General features: G+C 39.7%; 1 protein-coding gene across 1 annotated transcript; it reads right to left on the reverse strand.

The window, feature by feature from the left end:
• Window positions 1–914: 914 nt before the first annotated feature.
• Window positions 915–12,220, reverse strand: LOC131255374 (vacuolar protein sorting-associated protein 36-like). The gene is made up of 7 exons (XM_058256066.1): window positions 10,191–12,220; window positions 8,663–8,756; window positions 8,520–8,577; window positions 7,830–7,899; window positions 6,770–6,905; window positions 6,601–6,685; window positions 915–1,346 (listed from the first exon to the last, which is right to left on the reverse strand). The coding sequence occupies exons 1-7, from the start codon at window positions 10,485–10,487 to the stop codon at window positions 1,289–1,291; spliced, it is 798 nt and encodes a 265-aa protein (XP_058112049.1). The 5' UTR covers window positions 10,488–12,220; the 3' UTR covers window positions 915–1,288.
• Between the last annotated feature and the right edge of the window lie 7,925 nt (window positions 12,221–20,145).

Consider the following 20,145-nt stretch of genomic DNA (forward strand, 5'->3'; position numbering starts at 1 on the left):
AGACAGTTACAAAAAGTATTATGCAGCAAGCCTCAAAACTCAAAAGGGCAAAAGAAGATATTGGACGGCGTTTGGGAGACATTGCCCATGGTGTAGTGGCCTTCATTAGCCCATATGATTAATGGTAAGAATTGCCTAACTAGGGCACCATCATTAGATGTACTTTCTGCTAACAACTTAGAAAGCAATGGCCCAAATATGAGATACCCAATACTTCAGTCTGCATTAGGATGCATGGTGAATTGAATTGCAAACAAATTACAATTACCATAGAATCTATGTGAACTGGAATCCTCAATTGTATTTGGCAGCCCGTAATTTTCAACCAAATGGCCAAATCAAGAACACTTACCATCATCAGATCCATCTGATTTTGGGATGGGTCCAGAGCCTGGGCTGAGAAGTTACAGATCATTCACGTCTCTGTGCAACAATCAAAGAGTGGTCACAGAACATGCACCCAATTTACAAATTTCCTAATAATGGGGCCCATGTTTGGTGATCTGAACCATTGATATGATGGGACCATAATGAATTAAGCCGCCGATGTGCAAATATCCTAACACTTTAACCAATGGCCTCCAGATGGTTAGTGGTGCCCAGAACCACCGCAGGGTGGCACTGCTGTCAGGGCTCCGCCCACACCGCGGGCTGGGGTGGATCTTGAATCACCAAATTATGGGTGGGCTACATTGTAGGAAGTAGTGCAACAATGCCATATATAAAAGTCGACATTATTTGAGCAGAGACTGAAGGGTGGCTAGCTTGACTTTTGAACCAGGGTAGGTTCAGTGCAGGCCCCACTGGATGAATGGTCCTGATCTCACATAAGCTGGCACATGCCCCCTGACTCACCTCTACAATCTCTCCTTACGGGAGATCTCTTAACAATAAAATCATCAAATGATCATGTCTAGTTCCTCACTTACCCCATCACTGTTATAAATCGTTTAAATAGACCATATGCACATTATATTAAAATGACCAAGAATGTTACAATGACCAAAATACCGACATCGATCACATGCCTTCCCCTGGCTCATACACATGCCTCATGTAAATTTTGGCATCTTCGTTCCCATTTATAAACAGGGAAATCTGTAATGTTACCATGACTGCTGGAATACTCAATGCATCCACACCCCCAGCCTCTAAAGCAGATGCTTCTACTCTGCTTCCGTCACAGCATGACAGGCGTTCATTGTTGGCCTTGTCATGACTTGTGATCAGGCAGCGATTCCATTCATCACAGAAAAAAAAAAAATGCATTAAAAAAGGGAAACATCCCCTACCCAGTAGCCGAGACCGCTGAAACCCATGAACTGAAGAGTCCATGATCTTTCACCCTGCATAGAAAACCGCCATGTTACATCACAATGTCAGTATAAAATGTTGGGTTTGTTTGGATGTGCAATCCAATTAGTTAGTCTAACAAAGTGGAAATAGCAAAAAAATCATTGTTCCTGCAATCCAAACAGGGGCTTAATTTAACAAAATGTGGAAATCATCAAATTGTATCATAGTTTTAATACCCAAAAACTTGACTCAATGTTCAAACTGAAAACTTTGACTCAATGTTCATCCAGGTCGGGTCAGCCTGATGGCTCGACCTGACTTGACTTGATAGTTAATAAATTTTTTTTTTTTGAAGGAATAATAATGAATATTTTAATTAAAATCATTATATAATTAGAAGAATTAAAAAATAAATGATCAAACAGCAAAGTTACATATAACTTGCTAGTTGAGAGTACCTACGAAATGATTGGAGGTTGTAAGTTCAATTCCCTTTCTTCTGCTTTTAGATTTTACTAAAAACTGCCTTGATAGGGTGAGTGATTTGGCCCAAGTCACAAGAGTCACGTTGAGTCAACTTGACGCAGGGGATGACGTGAGGTCGAGCACCGTCTTCCTCAAGAGGATAAATATTCCGAATCCACGGAACTTCTCTGGACTCCTCACAGAGACTTCTCGAATCCACGAGGAAAGAAAGCAGAAAATAGAAATAAATTCTAATAAATTCGAAATTGATTGATGAATCCTTAAAAACGAGTTCACAACCCTTTAAATAAGGGTATCAAGCAATGGGAAAAAAATCATAATCAAACTACAACTCAAAACTCCTAGAATCCGCGACTTAACTATAAATAGTAAACTTACTATTTATAGACGGTCGTGATGTCTACTAGTGCGCAAGGTTTTCAGCCAAAAATAGTAAGTGTCCTATTTGGCTTCACCAAACCGTTCCCCTAATTATTCTAAGCTCTTTTCATGTTGGGCGCAACTCCTAAAGCCCAACGGATGAAGAGTTCTAATCAAACTAAAACTTACTATTTATAGTAAAAATGAAATTAAAACAGGGAAACGACCGTCAATCAAGGGGTTTTTCGCAATTCCGGGCTGCGCAACCCGGTGTAGCGGGGTTGGTTGGCTAAAGTAGCTCGTTCTACCCCAAAATCATATATTTTACGTCAGCTAACTCATTCCAGATTGCGAGATATGCCCGATCTAAGGTCCGATGGTCCGGATCACTTCTGTCATCGACCGGGCCTTTTCTGATCCATCTTGGCCATGAAACTGTCCGCGACCCGCTCTACATCACAACTAGAGTTAGAAAGTTGACTCGACAGTCTTCTTGAGTCAAGGTCAAGTCACTGCAAGAATCAAGATCCCTAAATATTTCGCTCACTGACTTTCAGGTTGAGTCAGTAAGTTTTAGGATTCTATGCACGTAATCACCTTCCTTAGCCATTGATTGCAGTATAGATAGTATTGGCTGATACTATCGGCGTACAAAATACCAATACAATACTGGGCTATAGTTGGGAAACTTCCTAGTATCAGTTGATATATCACAATAAATTGATGATATATCGATACATTTGGATATTTTGAAAATATTGATATTGTATATAGCTTTGCATCGTCGATAACATATCGGTGATACCTCAAGTGTGTCAGCTCACTTTTTTTTTTTTTTTTTTGAAAGATAAGTGTGTCAGCTCACTTTGTGAAAATATAGAAAAAATAACCAAAAAATCAGCTTCATCTTCTTTTTTTTTTTTTATGCTTTCATTTCCTTCCTAAGGCAATTTCGACCACTCCTTTTCAACTTGTCCTTTTTTATTGTTTGGAGAGGAAATGGGATTTGGGAGAGGAAATTGAGATTGAAAAGAGTGTGGTATCAGAACTAAATTAGTGAGTTTTTGAGAATTTTAACAGTTTTTTTTTTTTTTTTTTTCTAGTTTAAATCCCTTGGAATTAGTGGAATGAAGTTCATAATCTATGATTTTGCATGTTTTGCGTGCTCAATCAAGGTTTTGACCTCCGATTTTCAAATTTGGAAAAAAATGAGGGAAAAAATGAAAATTTCCCCATTTCACCCATTTAACTTACAATTAGAGGTTGAAAGGATCATATTAGAGTGCTTGAAGGCTGATCTATAGATTGATGAAACTTTTTTGAAAATTTGAAAATGTCTTCTAAATTAAAAAAAATTGAAAATTAATTAAAAGATTTTATTGGAAAACAATTAGATTGACCAGATGTTATGTACGCATTTGTATATATGTGTATGTTAATTCTAACATTAGCCACACTTGTTTATTTATTTTCAAAGATAAATTTAATTTACACACACACACACACACACACACACACACACACACACACAATTAAAAAAAAGTGCCATTGTTGTAGGACATTTAGTACATTGAATGTGCTAATAATTTATATGAATTATAGAAACATTAGTAATTTCATTATTTACTATTCCATATGAACTGATTTTTAATTCAATTCCATTACATCTATCTGATAGTGCATAGTTTAGGACCCTATGCAAAGAAAACTGTAATTGATTTTTTTAATCTTTTGAGTTCCAAGTGTGTAATTGTGCCTTTTTTAACACCCCCTGAAGTTTCATTGAAAAATTTGACCAATGTCCCAATGTTTTCCAAATCCAGCGATACATTATTCGATACATCCGATATTTCCCATGTGATTCCAGATATGTTTTCGTATCCCAAGGGTGTGATGCATCCATTGACACCGATGATGAAAACACTGTCCTTGGCACTAACATTGAGGGATTGGAATAAATTTGCAATGAGACTTACTTTCAAGTTGGACTGAAACTTATGCAACTGTGATTTGCGGGCCTTTCCTTTCCTCATAAACCATGAGGAAACATCATTTCGATTTGTCTGCTTCCTTCCCTTTAAATTGTCTATTTCCACAATTTCAACTCACTTGCCTAAAGATGCAGCCATAAGGTTTGTTTTCGAGTCTTAACAAAAGGGAAATAGTACTCCCAATGGATAGACGTGGAAATCAACCATGCAGGTGTTGCATACGTCAGTTTTAGTGGATGGAAATAATAAATCTCTTCATAAATGGATGACAAATGAAGAAACAGAAGAAAGGAAACTGGTACCAAGTTCTATTTTGCATCAAATTCATGATGCTTGCGCTTGCATTTGTGAATGGCTTTAAGCATTTAGTTACCTCACTAAGAAATGTATTTGGGAAGCAATTTGAGAAATGGATGTGTGAAACATCTCATCTTACAATTTCTGTGATAGTACCAGTAGAGACGCATGAAACGGATTTGAGAAATGGAAAGTGAGAAATGAAGGTAGTTTTGAGGGAAAACAAGTTTCTCAGTAACCATGGTTTGATACTGCTTCCAAAATTGGAACATGTCTCGGTTTTCTTTTACCATTTTTTAATGAGAAACAACAGTATAAAAAGGCTCAAACAAGGGAAAGGCAGAAAGAGGGCAATGAAATGAAGACGTACAACTGATAAGCATTGCAGATAGCGCTGCTTTGAGCACTGTTACTGATAGCCTTCAAGCTGGTTTCCAATGCAAAGAGGAATCCCAAGATAGGTCATTGGAAGAGTTGACACCCAACGACTCACTTTTGGAAAGGTCAGATTTCACCTCTCTAACCATTTTCATTGGAACTTCTGAAATTTAAATCTTATTTATATACAATACACACACACACAAAAAAAAAAAAAAGAAAAAAAGAAAAAAAGAAATATATATATATATATATATATATATATATATATATATATATATATATATATATATATATATCACTGCAGGCATTGCCGTTTTTTGACCTTTCTTTATCTAGGGGAAAATGGTATTAAACTTGAACTTCCCATTCTCCAATTTTTTGGCATTATGGTTTTTTTGACCAAATTGTGAACATTCTTTGCACTTTTTTTGGTCATACAGAAATTTGCTAACTATGGTTTGGCGTTGTTTACAGGATTCTTTTTTTAAGGGGGAGAAGGCAGAAATTTGCTGGAATTGACATTTCTGATTTTACTTTGGGAGAAAATATATGGAGGGGCCATTTGGGGGTTGAAACCCTGAGAATCTGCATTTGGGATTATTTTTTTTCCGGCCCTTGTTTGGGCTGTGCATATCCTTTTTATTTTGTTAAGATTTCTAGTTTTGTAGATCTACTATTTGTGGGCTTGAATTGGTACATCCCTTTTCACCTTCCTATAATCCAATCTATTTCAGTCCTCCTTTCAGAGAAGCTAGCTAGATACTGATGCAAGACAATTAACCACTTGCTCTAAAAGCTCGAATTGTTAGAGTATGGCGAATTAATCCCTTTATCTCATAGCCTAGGCCCCACATCTCATGGGTTTTAGGACCTCGGCCGAACCCCCTTCGTGGGCCCCAAATCACATGGGCCGCCCACCCCGAGTGTGTCCCCGCATCCCACGGGCTACCCCACTCGAGCTCGGTGTGAAATGCGCATTAATCACCCCTGGTGAGGAGTCTCGAATACGAGACCTCCCCCGTGGGCCCCAAATCGCATGGGTCACCCACCCCGAGTGTGCTCCTGCATCCAACAGGCGACCTCACTCGAGCCCAGTGTAAAAATGCCCCTGCATTAATCACCCCTGGTGAGGAGTCTCGAACACGAGACCTCTCGCTCTGATACCAATTTGATGCAGGACAATTAACCACTTGCTCTAAAAGCTCGAACTGTTAGAGTATGGCGAAGTAATCTCTTTATCTCATAGCCCAGGCCCCACATCTCATGGGTTTTAGGACCTCGGCCGAACCCCCTTCGTGGGCCCCAAAGCACATGGGCCGCCCACCCCGAGTGTGTCCCCGCATCCCACGGACTACCCCACTTGAGCCCGGTGTGAAATGCGCATTAATCACCCCTGGTGAGGAGTCTCGAACACGAGACCTCCCCTGTGGGCCCCAAATCGCATGGGTCACCCACCCCGAGTGTGCCCTTGCATCCAACAGGCGACCCCACTCGAGCCCAGTGTGAAAATGCCCCTGCATTAGTTACTGTGCTTGGGGGGATAGGGGTAGTTTTGTCATTCTGAAGCAATGTCCATTTCAATTATTCTTAAGGATGCAATGTGAGGAGAGCACCACAAGAGGTAATGGTAGAAGAGACCAGACAAGCTGAGGAATGGGAACCCTCAATCAATCTGGGCCCCTCAAGCAAGATCAAAAGTCGAATTCATTGTTTCAGATCAAAAGAAGTCTCAATACAAATCACGATAAAACCCAACTAAAGCACTGAATAAACCAGAAATGGGACTTACGCGTAGATGTTGTTTGGATTTATTTCTTTGAACAGATTAATGTAAAAGCAGAAGCCCTCAGGGCTGATGTCTCTACATAAAAGACCTGCAAAGACAACCTACGTTGAACAATTGCCCTCAAGAAGAAACAACAATTGGGAGTTGCAGCATTTTTTCCAAGTCTGTGTACCTTGGCTTTCAGCAGTTAGAAGATGTTCCTTGGCCAGTGCTGGTGCAATTCCTAATGTCATTGCAGCATCACTTGGACTAATGCCTGCTCTAAGTACGTCAGGCTTCAGTGCAAGGGCTTTAATTCTCGCAAAAACCTACATACGACAACAGAGATGGGTCACTGCAAATCCTAGAACGTTTTGCTTTTCTTGCGAAAACGTACATTGGACAGCCAAACTTGAACATGGCAATAAAATTGCACAACGATTCCCAATGCAGAACTGCAAACCAATCAACTCGGAGATTTGGAATGGGCAGGAAAGACAACAAATAAAAGATATATAGACATTAAAATATTCTGAAATACACACGTCACCTACCCAATTTTACAGCCACTAAAGAAACATAGGACAATTAATCACTTCCTCCAAAAAGTAAGACATTTGCATTATCATAAAAATTTTGAGAATAAAGAGGAATAATCACCTAACCATTTCAGATGCAACCTGCAACCCATTCTGTAACTATCACATAAAACTTAGCTCATGTTCCAACATTGTGGGTTATCCAAGAGATGCAGGTGGGTCCCACCATGAAGATCACCTGGAAAAAGAATAGGCTGGTCCAGTCCACTCATCAGGTGGGCACATGCATAAGTTGAATCAGACTGCTGCCAGGTCTAATTTAAACTGTCTAATGTTTCTATACTGTGGGGTTTGCTTGACAAGTGAAACAGCCTAACTTTTGCACCTGATCAACTTCATGGCAGGACCCACCTTATGCACAGCTTAGATGTCCCACGCATACGACATGCTGGAATTTGAGCTGGTTGCATGTGAAAGTCACATGCAAACATTGCAGGTGATTTTTTTTTTTTAAGGTAATGAAATTCTATTAGAAAGGAACGCCAAAAAGGCTTTAGCTGTCGTTGCAGGTGATCATTCCTTGCAAACAAAAAAATAGCTTATTCAATAACTACCTAAAATCGCAGCTGCGATCCATGCACCATAGCAGTCAAGTATAGAAAACATGGAAGGAGGGTTTAGCAAGGAACCCAATAACATGATGAACAATTATACCTCCTCGTCACTGTGGGACTTATTCTGGATGACCATGACTCCACTATCAAACTTTCTAAGCATCACTAGCCTATTTGATCAGAGAGAGGAAAAAAATAAAAGATAAATAAATAAATAAATAATAAATGGTTGCTAGGAAAGAGGAAGTATAGGATCCTCAACCCAACAATATGCACAGTATACTTGGTTTTCAGTTTGTACCGGTAGAGCCCATGATCCAGTGATGAAGACCATTGGTGAGCTGAGGCCTGTGTGGAAGGATATGCAACATTACAATCCAAAGCTTTCAATTTCTGGCCCACAAATTGATGGACAAAAAAAGAAAATTCAGCAATTATCAACATTCAACTGAAAATGGCCCAATTTTGGTAAGTAGGATCTCCTATTCTAGAAGAGTTTTGTGGTACTGTCTCTCTCTAGTTGGTCTCACTCACCAGATCAATTGCCCGGATCACTGAACATGGGACCCCGTCCACACAAACTGAAATCTTGAGTTACTATGTAAATCCCCAGGTAGAGGATCAGATAATCCCTCACCCATAAAATAGAACATTCATGTCACCTAACAGCTGATGCTTTATTAAATGTAGAATGAATGAATTAGTTTTTTTTTTAATTTTCTTAATTAAATAATTTGATCAAATGGTGGCTATGGAACCTGAAAAGGATATTAAGTTGGGGTGTTCGTACACATCAAATTTCTCCCAAACAGCACAAGCTCGTAGTAAATCCTCTGGTGAAATCAATTCTGTGAGAGGAAAAGGAATCTCCATTTACCACAGATACAACCTGAACTGACAATAAACAAATGAATGAAGTAAGAAATCAAAGACCTGTTCCTCTTGCGCGATTGAAAAGACAGTAGATGTCAATCAATGCAATCATTCCTCCATTTTTCTCTAGTGGCAATTTGACAAAATCTGCCAACTGGCAGTCGGGACATGAAAATCAAATTCAGGAAGATGCAGCTTTCTCTGTGGAAACATTCTGAACCATGACATAGAAGAAGCTTCTAAAGAATAAAACGCAATTATAGCTGAAAAGAACCCTATAAACCATGTACGGTGAGACTTTTATATAATATTATGCAAATAAAATTTCTACGAATAATAAAAGCTCATGTCATCTCCGTTCAAAAATAAATATAAAAATCACATGTCGTGAAGAGGTATTCTGAGGGGGGAATGGATTTGTGGTCTGAAAGGACTACTGCAGCTGAAACTCGCAGAAGGCATGGTGTTACCATCTTGAAAAGTTGAAGGGACCAGTGTGTTTTATGTGGCCTTCTATTGCAGCCAGTTTAGACGGAGTACTAAATTGAACATCTTTGAGTAGAGGTCTAGAGCCTATTTCCATAATGCCTGCATGGTCCAGAGCCATACATTCTGTAACTTGCCATGTTATATGGTCATATATTTAGATCCGGAGCATTAAATTCAGAAGGTCCATAGAATGTATATGAAGAAGCTGCTCAAATATGCTAGCTCGAAGTTAGAATTAGATTAACAAAAGGCACACCAATTACTTGGAATTGTTTAAAAAGGCAAAAGGAGAAGAGAAATATTCGTAGAAAGTCTCACATAAACAAATTTACCAAGAACAAAAAAGCACAACAAACAAAATAGATATAAGCTTATATTTCCACAGAAGTTACAAGAATTAATATGGGCTGAAAAGCAGAATAGTAGGGAATGGGAATGCTTAAATATGCATTATTTATAACTTGTTTTTCACAACTTGAGTGAGCAACTTTAATGATACGACACAACGGCATCCGACAGTTTAACAGGAAAGGATCCAAGAAATATAGCCTCATGAAATCCACATATCAGTCATTTAAACATGTATCAGCGATAAAGGAAAGACCCCATGCACAGCTTGGGATGATCAAATCAACGTGGATCATGATGAAGAAAAAAGGTAAAAGCACAACAAATAAAATAGATATAATCTCACATATGTACAGAAAGTAAGAGAATTAGTATGGGTTGAAAGCCGGGAATAGTTTGTAATGGGAATGGGAATGGGTAAAAATGCATTATTTATATCTTGCACTTCACAGCTTTTGTGAGCAACTTTAATGAAACAACAAACAGCATACAAAATTTAACAGAAAAAGGGTCAAGATATATAGCCTCATGAGATGCACATATCAGTCATTTAATCCTCCTCCAAGCTAATCTCAGGTGATGTGTATCAATGATAACAAAAGGCCTATGCACAGCTTGGGATGATCAAGTCAAATCAGGTGGACTATCATGAAAATCAGTTCTCAATTCTGTAGCTACAACAAGATGGTCGAAACTCAGGTCTACTAAACCTAAAGACCAATCCGAAACAAAAGTACCAGCAAGAAAAAACCTGGCGGGATAGTTGCTGATGATATAGTGCACCAGCAGACTCTTTTGTAACTGGAGATGCAATACCAATGCTCAGAAGCCAATCCTGCATTTCTTGCTTAGAACCCATCTCTTCATCATTTGCAGCACTGGCCTGACCAGTCAAGCCCGAAAGAAGCTTTAGCCTCATTTTCTCCGCCAGCATCACCATCTCTTTAGCTTTACTCTGCACAACCACAGATATCATCCAAGACTTCGTAAAGCCTACAAGAGCTGATGAAAGAATATGCAGAAGACACATGGAAAAGGTGCAATACATCAGCAAGTTAAATTTTGGCTTGAAATTTCGTATTCCTACAGAAAACCACTCCAGGAAAAAGAAGGCCTGAGATATTTCAGAATCCACAAAGGCATCTAAACAGTGTTATCTGAGCCATATGATTCAGATTGTATTGCAGGGGTGGACAACCCAAATCGTACACCCAACTTGCAATTACAATCGAATCATAAGATTCGTATAGGAATTGCGTGATTCAGTAGAATCATACGATTCTACAATATGCATTATTCACCCGAAAAAAACTATTTTATGCTTTTTTAAAAAAAATACTTGTAAGGCCCACCCATATTAAGAAAGCTCCCTTTTGTTTTTTTTAAGAGAAGTTTTGGAGTTTTTGGAGAAAAGAATTCAACATATCTTTTTCATTGGTCAATTGAATTGAACATTACTTTCTCCATTGAGATTCTAAATGAAATTACATACCAAAATATATAAAATAATTACAGATTCTTTTCTCTTTCTTGTTCCCTATAAGGGTAAATAAGTTAAAAATATTCAATATTTTTGTGTTTTCTTTACTTTAGGATTCTTTTTCTATGCTTATTTTAAGGGTAAATAATTGTTTTCCTAATATGTCTTTTGATTTTATTTTTGTCTTTACCTTAGGACTGCGTTGATTATTCTTGAAGATGGTGAAGAAGTCCAAGGCTAAGGATAACGATCCTACATGGTATTATTGCTCAAAAGTGGATGAAAACATTAACCTTCACCTCAAATATAACTTTTTGTGGGAAGCGCTATTGGGGAGGGGTTTTCTAAATGAGACAATACTTTGCCAGAACAAAGAAGAACGTAGCAGCATGTTAACAAGTAGGTGATGATGTAGCAGAGAAGTTTAAGAATTTGTTGGAGATAAATTCTAGCGATAAGAAACAATATGTAAAAGCCATATACGATGTTGAAAGAGTTCCAATCCTAATGACGTGGAAAAATTAGGTAATAGAAACAAGGGAAGAGAACTGTGAATGATTTATTGGAAGAGAGTATGGGAAGAGGAAAGCAACAAGCCACTCTAATTAGAATTTGGAAAAAAGAAGACAGAGATAATGTTTGTTTTACCACTGCTCACTTCCTCTAGACGAATACTCTACCTTTTTATGCTTGTGAAGAGCCCATTTCTTTGCATCAAGGATGGAAGCTGTTGCTGCAATCAGGGTTGAAGCTTCCCACTTATGATGAAGTCATAAACTAGTTTTTGAAGATGGAGGTTGAGAACATATGGAAGGTGATTGAGGTGTGAAAGAAAGAATAGGCAACAATAGGATGTACTACCATTTGTTGGATGGGTGGACGCATGCAGTACCAACTTTTTGGTTAATGGTCTAAGTGATATAGTTTTTTTGTTTTTAGAAATCTGTTGATACATTAGACGAGTTTGTCATTGACCACTGTTTGGTTCTCCTTATCGACCTCATCAACTTTTTGGGTTAATTGTGCCCCGAAGAAGTTTTTTATGGTGGGCATTCAATTACATTGTTTCCTGTGGTGTGGTCCACCTAAGATTTGGATTTGCCTCATATTTTTTGCCAGTGCCATAAAATGATTTGGCAAAATGGATGGATGACGTGTATAAAACAAATACATCATGGTGGGGCCTACAAAGCATCGTCCAATAGTGACTAACTACTGGCGACGTCAGTACGCAATCCACATCCGTGGGTGAGCCCTGACCATGGGGCCCACCTTAATGTATGTGTTGTATATACATGCCGTCCGTCTGTTTTGCTGAGCACGATCCCAAAAATGAAGCAAAAACTCAGGTGGACCATGCTATAAGAAAAAGTGGTCATTGAATGCCCACCATTAAAAGTTCCGAGGGTCCAACATAATGTTGTTTTGCCATCCAACTTGTTGATAAGTTCACATAGACCTGGATGAAAGGGAAAACACAAATGGTAGCTTGATCCAAAACTTTGTGGCTCCCAAGAAGTTTTTAGTGGTCGAAATTCAACCCTTACTGTGTGGTCCACTTGAGATTTGAATGTGCTTCATTAGAGTGACCATGCCCTAAAATGAATTGGAAAAACTGACAGATGGAGTAGATATACAACACACATCAAGGTGGCCCCCATGGGTATAAGCGTACGTAGCGTCATATGCCATTAGACTATTAAAAAAATTCTAAACGCAATTGTGAAACAGCCATGTCTCTTTCTCGTTTAAAGAAGGGGGAGGAGAAAAAAGGGACCGTAGACCCCGTATCAGCTGTTACAGGCTAGGATGGGTGTTACGGCTCCGTGACAGAGAAGCAAACGAGAAAAAAAAAAAGTATAAAAATTTCTTACCTTTTCTTCTTGTCGTTGTTCTTCTATTCTTTTATTGCCATGCTTCTTCTTCAACTGCACAATTCTTAACCTCCCATTTCTCGGTCTCTATTCATCCGAATTTAAATATAAATCATGGGTCAAATGTTGATGGAGAAGAGAACAAAGTTATCTTGGTCATATTGAGGGTCAAATATTACATATTAGACCCCGGTTTTTGCTTGGAATTACGAGCATGATACTGTTTAACGCCTGATCTTAACCATGTTTGTGATGCAGGGTGTAATTGCGAGCATATGACCGAAAAGGATGCTAAAAGCATAGAATTAATGCTCAGAATTCATGAAGGCAAGGAACGGACTCCATGGGACCAAAATCAACGGATTTACACACCAGGGATTTGAGAAGATCAAGCCGTTCATATTAAAAAGGCCTGAAATTGGTCCAGAATGCAAGATCACAGGGTTTCCGCCATCAGATTGACACGAGACTTCATACATGGGATATGATCCATAAATCAACCGTACATATTAAATTTAAACTATTGAAGATCTCGGGAAGTCGGCCAATGGACAGATCAGCCCATAGATCTGTGAATTGGGGCCCACCTGATATCTGGATCTACCTCAATGTTGGTCTCAACTCATTAAATGAGCTGACAAAGCAGATGAGTGGAGCGGATTTCTTATGAGCATCAACCTCGGACCCACTTTGAGGAGTGGGGGTGCATACTAGCTGTGCCCTTTCAGTGCACCGAACCGATGGAATCGGTCAGCAGACACTGACGCGATTTCCATTTTCAAAACAGAGACAGCGTTCGCTGTTCGCAACAGGGAGTTGCGCTCAACTCCTGGTGGGCCACCATCATCATGACTTTCGATGATCCACACTGTTCATTAGATTCATGAGGCGAAACCGACCGTTCCCTTATCTACAGACAGAATTCTGCCGTTATTTGGTGTCCTTGAAGGATCCAAACGGAAGATGGACGGCGAACTGAATAAGTTCGTGGGCCGCATCAAAAGGAAACCAAAACCACTCATGTCCGTCTGGTTTTTCAAGAGCAATGCAATGAACGGAGTGGATTTGGCAAAAGAGCAGTGAAGTGGGACCCACCATGTACACTGCGTAAGATTTACGCAGGCGTCCGTCCGGAGAAAACCGGAATTTCTGGGTTGTTATGCATCCATCAGGAGGATCGGATAGCCAATCCGAACCGTCTACGTGAAGTACCAGCCAGGGCTGACCCTATCCATGGTGGCAGACGCGATGATCGGAACGAACGGCGTCCTAATTGTCATTCCAAACGCAACCCTTTACGCGTTTCTCGTTGCGAGAAACAGAGCCAGCTGTTTGCATTAGATCCAGCTTCTGCCGACTTCCCATCCCTATAAAAAAAAGAGAAAAGAATGTGAGAAGGGCAGATCCCACGGCAGTGAATAAGAAGGACGGCTGGAAGGAGCTACACCTACGGCTAGAGAGAGAGACAAGGAGAGAGAATTTTTATGTTTTGCTGTTTTTTCGTTCTTTGCTGTTGAGAGATCTAGTCCATCCATGTGTAGCTAAACCTCTTAGCTAGGGTTAAGAGGTGAAGCTTGTGGCGTGTGGGAGCCTCTATAGGTTTGATTTAAACTGAACTGATTGACTCTAGTTTGATTTAAGAAATTCTTTTAGTCATTAATGGTTTGTTGTGATTTAAATTACAGTAGATCTGTGATGGCTTGAATAATTCATTTCCTTTTATTTTGATGTTCGGAAACCTTATTGTTCACCATCGTCTCATAGACACGGTTGGATGATGGAATCCTTCCTAACACTCATACATCTTTTAGTTGGTTATGGATTGGTCTAAGTTCTGTTGTTTACCTTGTCTCTTAGGCATGGATTTGTGATGGAATCATACCTAATTCTTATACCTTTTATCTCTTGAAAACTATATCAAGTAAGTTCAGTATAATATCCATGAAGCAGGCATAAGATCTCCCTGATCTCTACAAGTGGATCCTCTGAATCCCTAGTTCCCTTTTCTCTGAATTCTTTAAGTTTAGATTAATATTTCACCATTATTCCTCAAATCACAATTGGTTTAGATTTCATCTTAGCCTAGTTCTAGATCTGGTTATTTTCAGATAACGTACAGGTTTCAGTCCCTGTGGATTCGACCTCGGTCTTACCGAGTTTATTACTACATCACAACCCTGCACTTGGGGTATGAACAGGTCACCATTTGCAACCCATTACATGGATCTCATGCTTATGAACATCTTTAAATTGTAAGTTCATGTGGAGGCAATGGCAAAGGAAAGGATAATAACCATGTACATTTACAAGCATTGTTGGGTTTTAAATTTGATGTGAAAGTATGTAAAATGTGAGTTGACTAGACTGACCATGACATGATTTGCTACACGTTATTTAGCACTGAAGAGCACAAGACTGGTTTTAGATTGATGTTTACCTTGAAGGACTGGGAAGGGAGCCATTTTTCCAAGACCCTAAAGGAAAAGCACATATGTCATATACTCTTTAGCCGACATAGACGTTTGGCCATCCATCAAGCCTTGTTTGAAGAGTACTCTCTCCATGGTTAAGGTACTAAGGTTAGTTTATTCATGTGAGGACTAACCATGGGATACATTTACGAAGCAATGGATTGGGAGAGAGAATATAGTGAAGAAACTAGGAGAAGTTAAAAAGAGGCATTTGGTGATTTGGGTAATAATCAACGAGCGGTGGAATCTTAATTGGAAATTCCGACTGTTATGCAGATTCACACGAGAAAAATGAATCGTCCTGAACAAAAGAAGCTCAATGATTTGGTCTTCGTCCAGTATAACAAAAAACTGTGGGAATGATTCTAGGCTAGGCAAGAAAAGCCTGGTTTATATTGAAATTGCGGTAATGACCGCTTTAGTTGAAGTAGGAATATGCCAATATGTCCTAGAGGGGGGTGAATAGGACTTTTTAGTATTTTATGACAACTTAAAATCCTATCGCTCTAATCCTAAACGTAAGCATGCATTAAGATTACTATTGAGTGACTCTACTGGCTTCCAAGCCTGGTAGAGGATCCAATCATAAAGCCATTTGAGAGATAAACAATATGTTAATCAGTTTATGATGGATGTGACTGTGTGTGTGAGGTGTGATCTCAGATAATCATGTATGAAAGTATTTAAGGAAATCACATAAGTAATGAAAGGTAATAGCAATCACAAACATAGTCATTTTTATAGTGGTTCGACTACTTGTCTACTCCACTTCCAGCAGACGCACTCAACCCTTGAGTGTACCGGATCTCACTAAAGGAGGTTTCACAACAGGTTCACCTCAAACCGAAAGTTTTAAATCAGGTTCACCTCTAACCAGTACAACTTACACTTAGGCTGACACAACGTGTCTACACGACACAGTTTATACTCCCATGAGCAAGGGTCAACACATAGCACCCGACTTTTAGGCCCCACTGGCCAAGGATCCACATAAGGAACCTAACAGAGGTTTCACAACAGGTTCACCTCTAACCGGAGGTTTTAAACAGGTTCACCTCTAACCAGTTTATGCTCTCCACAGTGCAAGGGCCAACACAAAGTACCCCGACGTAAACTCCCGCCGGAGGCCTCCTATGAGGACTTGCAAGGGGTGAGAAACACCTTAGACCTAATCCTAAGAAGGAATGATCACAAGGGTCCTCTAGACTCTAATGACTTACAAAAAAGTAGATGAGCCCCGTTTAGCGCGTTGATGAAGATCTCTTCCTTTGAGGATGAAGAATTTTCAGCTTCCTTGATCCGCAACTCAGAAGATGTATCAATACATGACGACGGGTTGGGTCAAGGTTATGATGGAATCTTACTTTATTAAATGTTTTCCTATAAGAGAGATAAAGTGATTCCAATCATCTATGCATTCAAGGCATCCCAGCTTAATGATTTGCCATTAAGGTGGTAGTCAGGATCCTTGAATGCAGAAGTTCATTCCCCAATCCACTCTATTGAATGTCAATGATGAGGGTGGATTGGAGGATGAATTTCCATGAGAGAAAAGGCTTAGGGTATATGATGTAAGGTTAAACACTAAAAAACACTCTCTATTTTCTCTATCCAGCAACAAAGGGCAAACTTTCATTAAATAGGCAAAAGGTTCCAATGGATATAAAACGGTCATATTTTTTACAGAGTTCGATATCATCGAGCAGGGTTGATATCATCGAGCGTATACTCTCGATAGAATCGACTGACTGCTAGATAACACGAACTCAAATGTCAAACGCTTTTGAAACCTTTTGCCAGCTAGTTGAGGAAATCGAACGTGCGTCGATGTCATCGGATTTCGAACTCTGATTTCATCGACACGAGGTTCGATTCATCAACATTTGAAAATGTGAGAGCCTTGCCTTTGAAAATTTTCAAGTAAATGATATAATTGAGCATCACTCGATATCATCGGAATTTGAATATCGATGATATCGAGGGAAGTGTCGATTCATCGATAATTTCAATGAATTTTCCTATAAGCTTGCTGGACAGATTGTGTCCACATTCGATGACATCGACCATGCCTCGATATGATCAATATTTGAATATCGATTTTATCGAGTGACTTCGATCCAAGAAAAACAACCTGAAAAACTTGTTGGATAGATTTGTGTCCCAGACCGATATCATCGAAGGGCTTCCGATATCATCGATATTTGAATTCTGAGGAAATCGAGGAGCTCTTCGATATATCGAAGATTACATGATTTGCCTTGGCAGAACTTGGACACAACAGACCTAATGTCGATTTTATCGAGTCTATTTCGATGGACGCGAGATTCAAATTTCGATGATATCGAAATATATATCGATACATCGATAATTCTGTCCAGAGATCTTTATAGTTGCTGGACGACTTATGTCCTCAATTCGATAATATTGAGTGAGCTTCGAGGACATCGATAACAAGGGTGATTTTATCAAACCATGTATCGATAAATCGACAAAGGTAGAAAACTTAAAGATTTTCCTGAAGTTTTGAAAAAGTTTTCTAACTAAAAACTTAAGATGTTCTTTTCAATTTTTAAGGATTTTAATTACCTGGTGTTTTGGGACATGGGATGTGAGGCTAAGATTTAACTGTGGCATGTTTGGGCACACATCCAGTTGAGATAGACGCTTGATCAATCTTCCTATGGGGCTCCTCTGTCTAGCTGACTCAACGCTCACGCTAATTGACAAATCAGGGCACTTTCAATCTCCTCCTTTGTCAATTACGTGACAAAACACCAAAACACCCTAGAACACCTTCTAGACAAACACCTTAAATTGTGTGTACATGAACTTTATGCAATTTTACAAAGTTATCTAGTTTGCACACATACACATCAGTAGCTGCTCCCCCTAACATCAATCTCCCCCTGTCATCTTGTAGCTGCTCCCCCTAACACCTGCACCACCATCCACAAACAGATACACACAATTTTTCGTCGAGGTGGATTTGTTCTCCCCCTTTTTGTCAGTCATTGACAAAGGATAACATAACACGTGATATTGACTGAAGTTAGAGAATATGAGAGAACCAAAATTCAGGGAGCATAAGCACAATAGATAGGTGTAAAAGAACATCTCATGAGATCGGCAGATATTGTGGAGATAAAGAGCAAGCATCACACGTATCACATTTCATTGTCTATATGAACTAGAGAAAATAGGAGATCGCAAAATATGGCAGTAATGATATATGAGATAGAAATAGCCAGATTCCAAAATATCCATATATATATATATATATATATATATATATATATATATATATATATATATATATATATATATCAAGCCCATTCACGGGCATATACAAATCCAAAAACAAAAGAACCTGTCAGACTATGCAGGTTAGTGATCTATCATATACACTCATGGGATCATAGGGCATTCAAAAAGATACCAATGCCCATACGCAGATATAAGAGAAGAGTGTATGAGACAGTTCCAGGATGTCAACACTATGGCGGAGGAGCGGAGGAAGACGGTGCAGTATCGTCACGTCTGCAGGTGATCAGATCCACCAATTGTTGCACCATCTGTTGCACCCCATTCACCAGTCGTTCCAAGACAATGAACCGTGCATTCACGGACTCCTTGAGCTGGGTGACATCTCGCTGTATTACTCCAATCCTATCCTGATGAAGCTTAAACCTTTTTGCATGCTCGGGTTCAAATGAGGACGAAGTTGGTTGGGGCTCAAGAGGGTCACCCTCAGCCATTCTAGCGCCTTTAGCTGGAGCATTGCCAGCACCACCTTCTCCTTCTTCCTGAATTCCTTCCTCGGCTTGGTCTTCAGAAAATTTGTGAAACTTCAAGTCCATCCTTCGAATATTATTCTTGTTGAAGTGTTGAAGGGGAAGTTTCGGGTCATTAGTTGTTGGAAAACCAATTGCATTGCATACAGCGTGAATGATCTAAGGATAGGGCAAGTGAACATCCCGAGACATATGAATCGCATATACTAGCTGATGCACAATCAGGGTAGGAAAGCAGATTTTGATCCCTGTAGCTACGGAGTAAACTATCATGGCCATGAACCCGGTTAGATCCGAATGATTGGTACTTCTAGGATATATATTGGAGGCAAAGATACCATGCAAGATACGATACCGCGGTTCCATGAACTTTGATTTTAGTGCATTGCCTTGATACCAGAGGATATCGCGACCATGACAGAAAAATTTGGTAACCATGGACTGGGTTTCAATGCTCTCAAGGTCCAAGTTCGGGAGACCAACGGGTGATAATGTGAGCCCAAGGATGTTTGTAGTCGCTGCAGGAGTAATCTCAACATCATCACCATCAACAGAAACCGTGATGGACTGAGGGTCAGACACTGGCGAATGACAGGATGCAAAGAAATTGTAGGTCCGTCATAGTGACAAGGACCGCCAAAATCGAGTAGAGGTAGCTATCCAATTTCGGCTAACAGGGGTTCCAGATTATAGGGTTATAGGCATTCCCTGTCGACCCTTCTTTCAAAAACTAACTTCCACCCAGTGTATTTGGCCAGCGTAGGATTCACCCGAGCTGGAGGGGCCGGTGCTTCGGATTGGGAGTCGCCGCGTGCGGTCTGCCGTGTTCGCTGGCGAGTGGGAGTCCCACGTTCAACAGCTCTTGCCCTTTCCCTTGGAGCAAGAACTTTTTGTCTGGAGGATCGTGAGGATTCTCCAGGACCAGACGATTTCCCTTTGTCCTTCCCCATTTTTGATACTCACAGAAAGGGATTTGAAGAGTTTGGAGACAAAGGGGTAGAGTTTCTTTTGAAAATTCGGAAATACCCTAAAAAGAGCAAGATGGAATCTTGATGTAAAAAGGAAATGGAAGGGATATTACCAGATTTGA

The sequence above is a fragment of the Magnolia sinica genome, chromosome 9 (assembly GCF_029962835.1).
Source record: "Magnolia sinica isolate HGM2019 chromosome 9, MsV1, whole genome shotgun sequence".
Taxonomy (NCBI): Eukaryota; Viridiplantae; Streptophyta; class Magnoliopsida; order Magnoliales; family Magnoliaceae; genus Magnolia; species Magnolia sinica.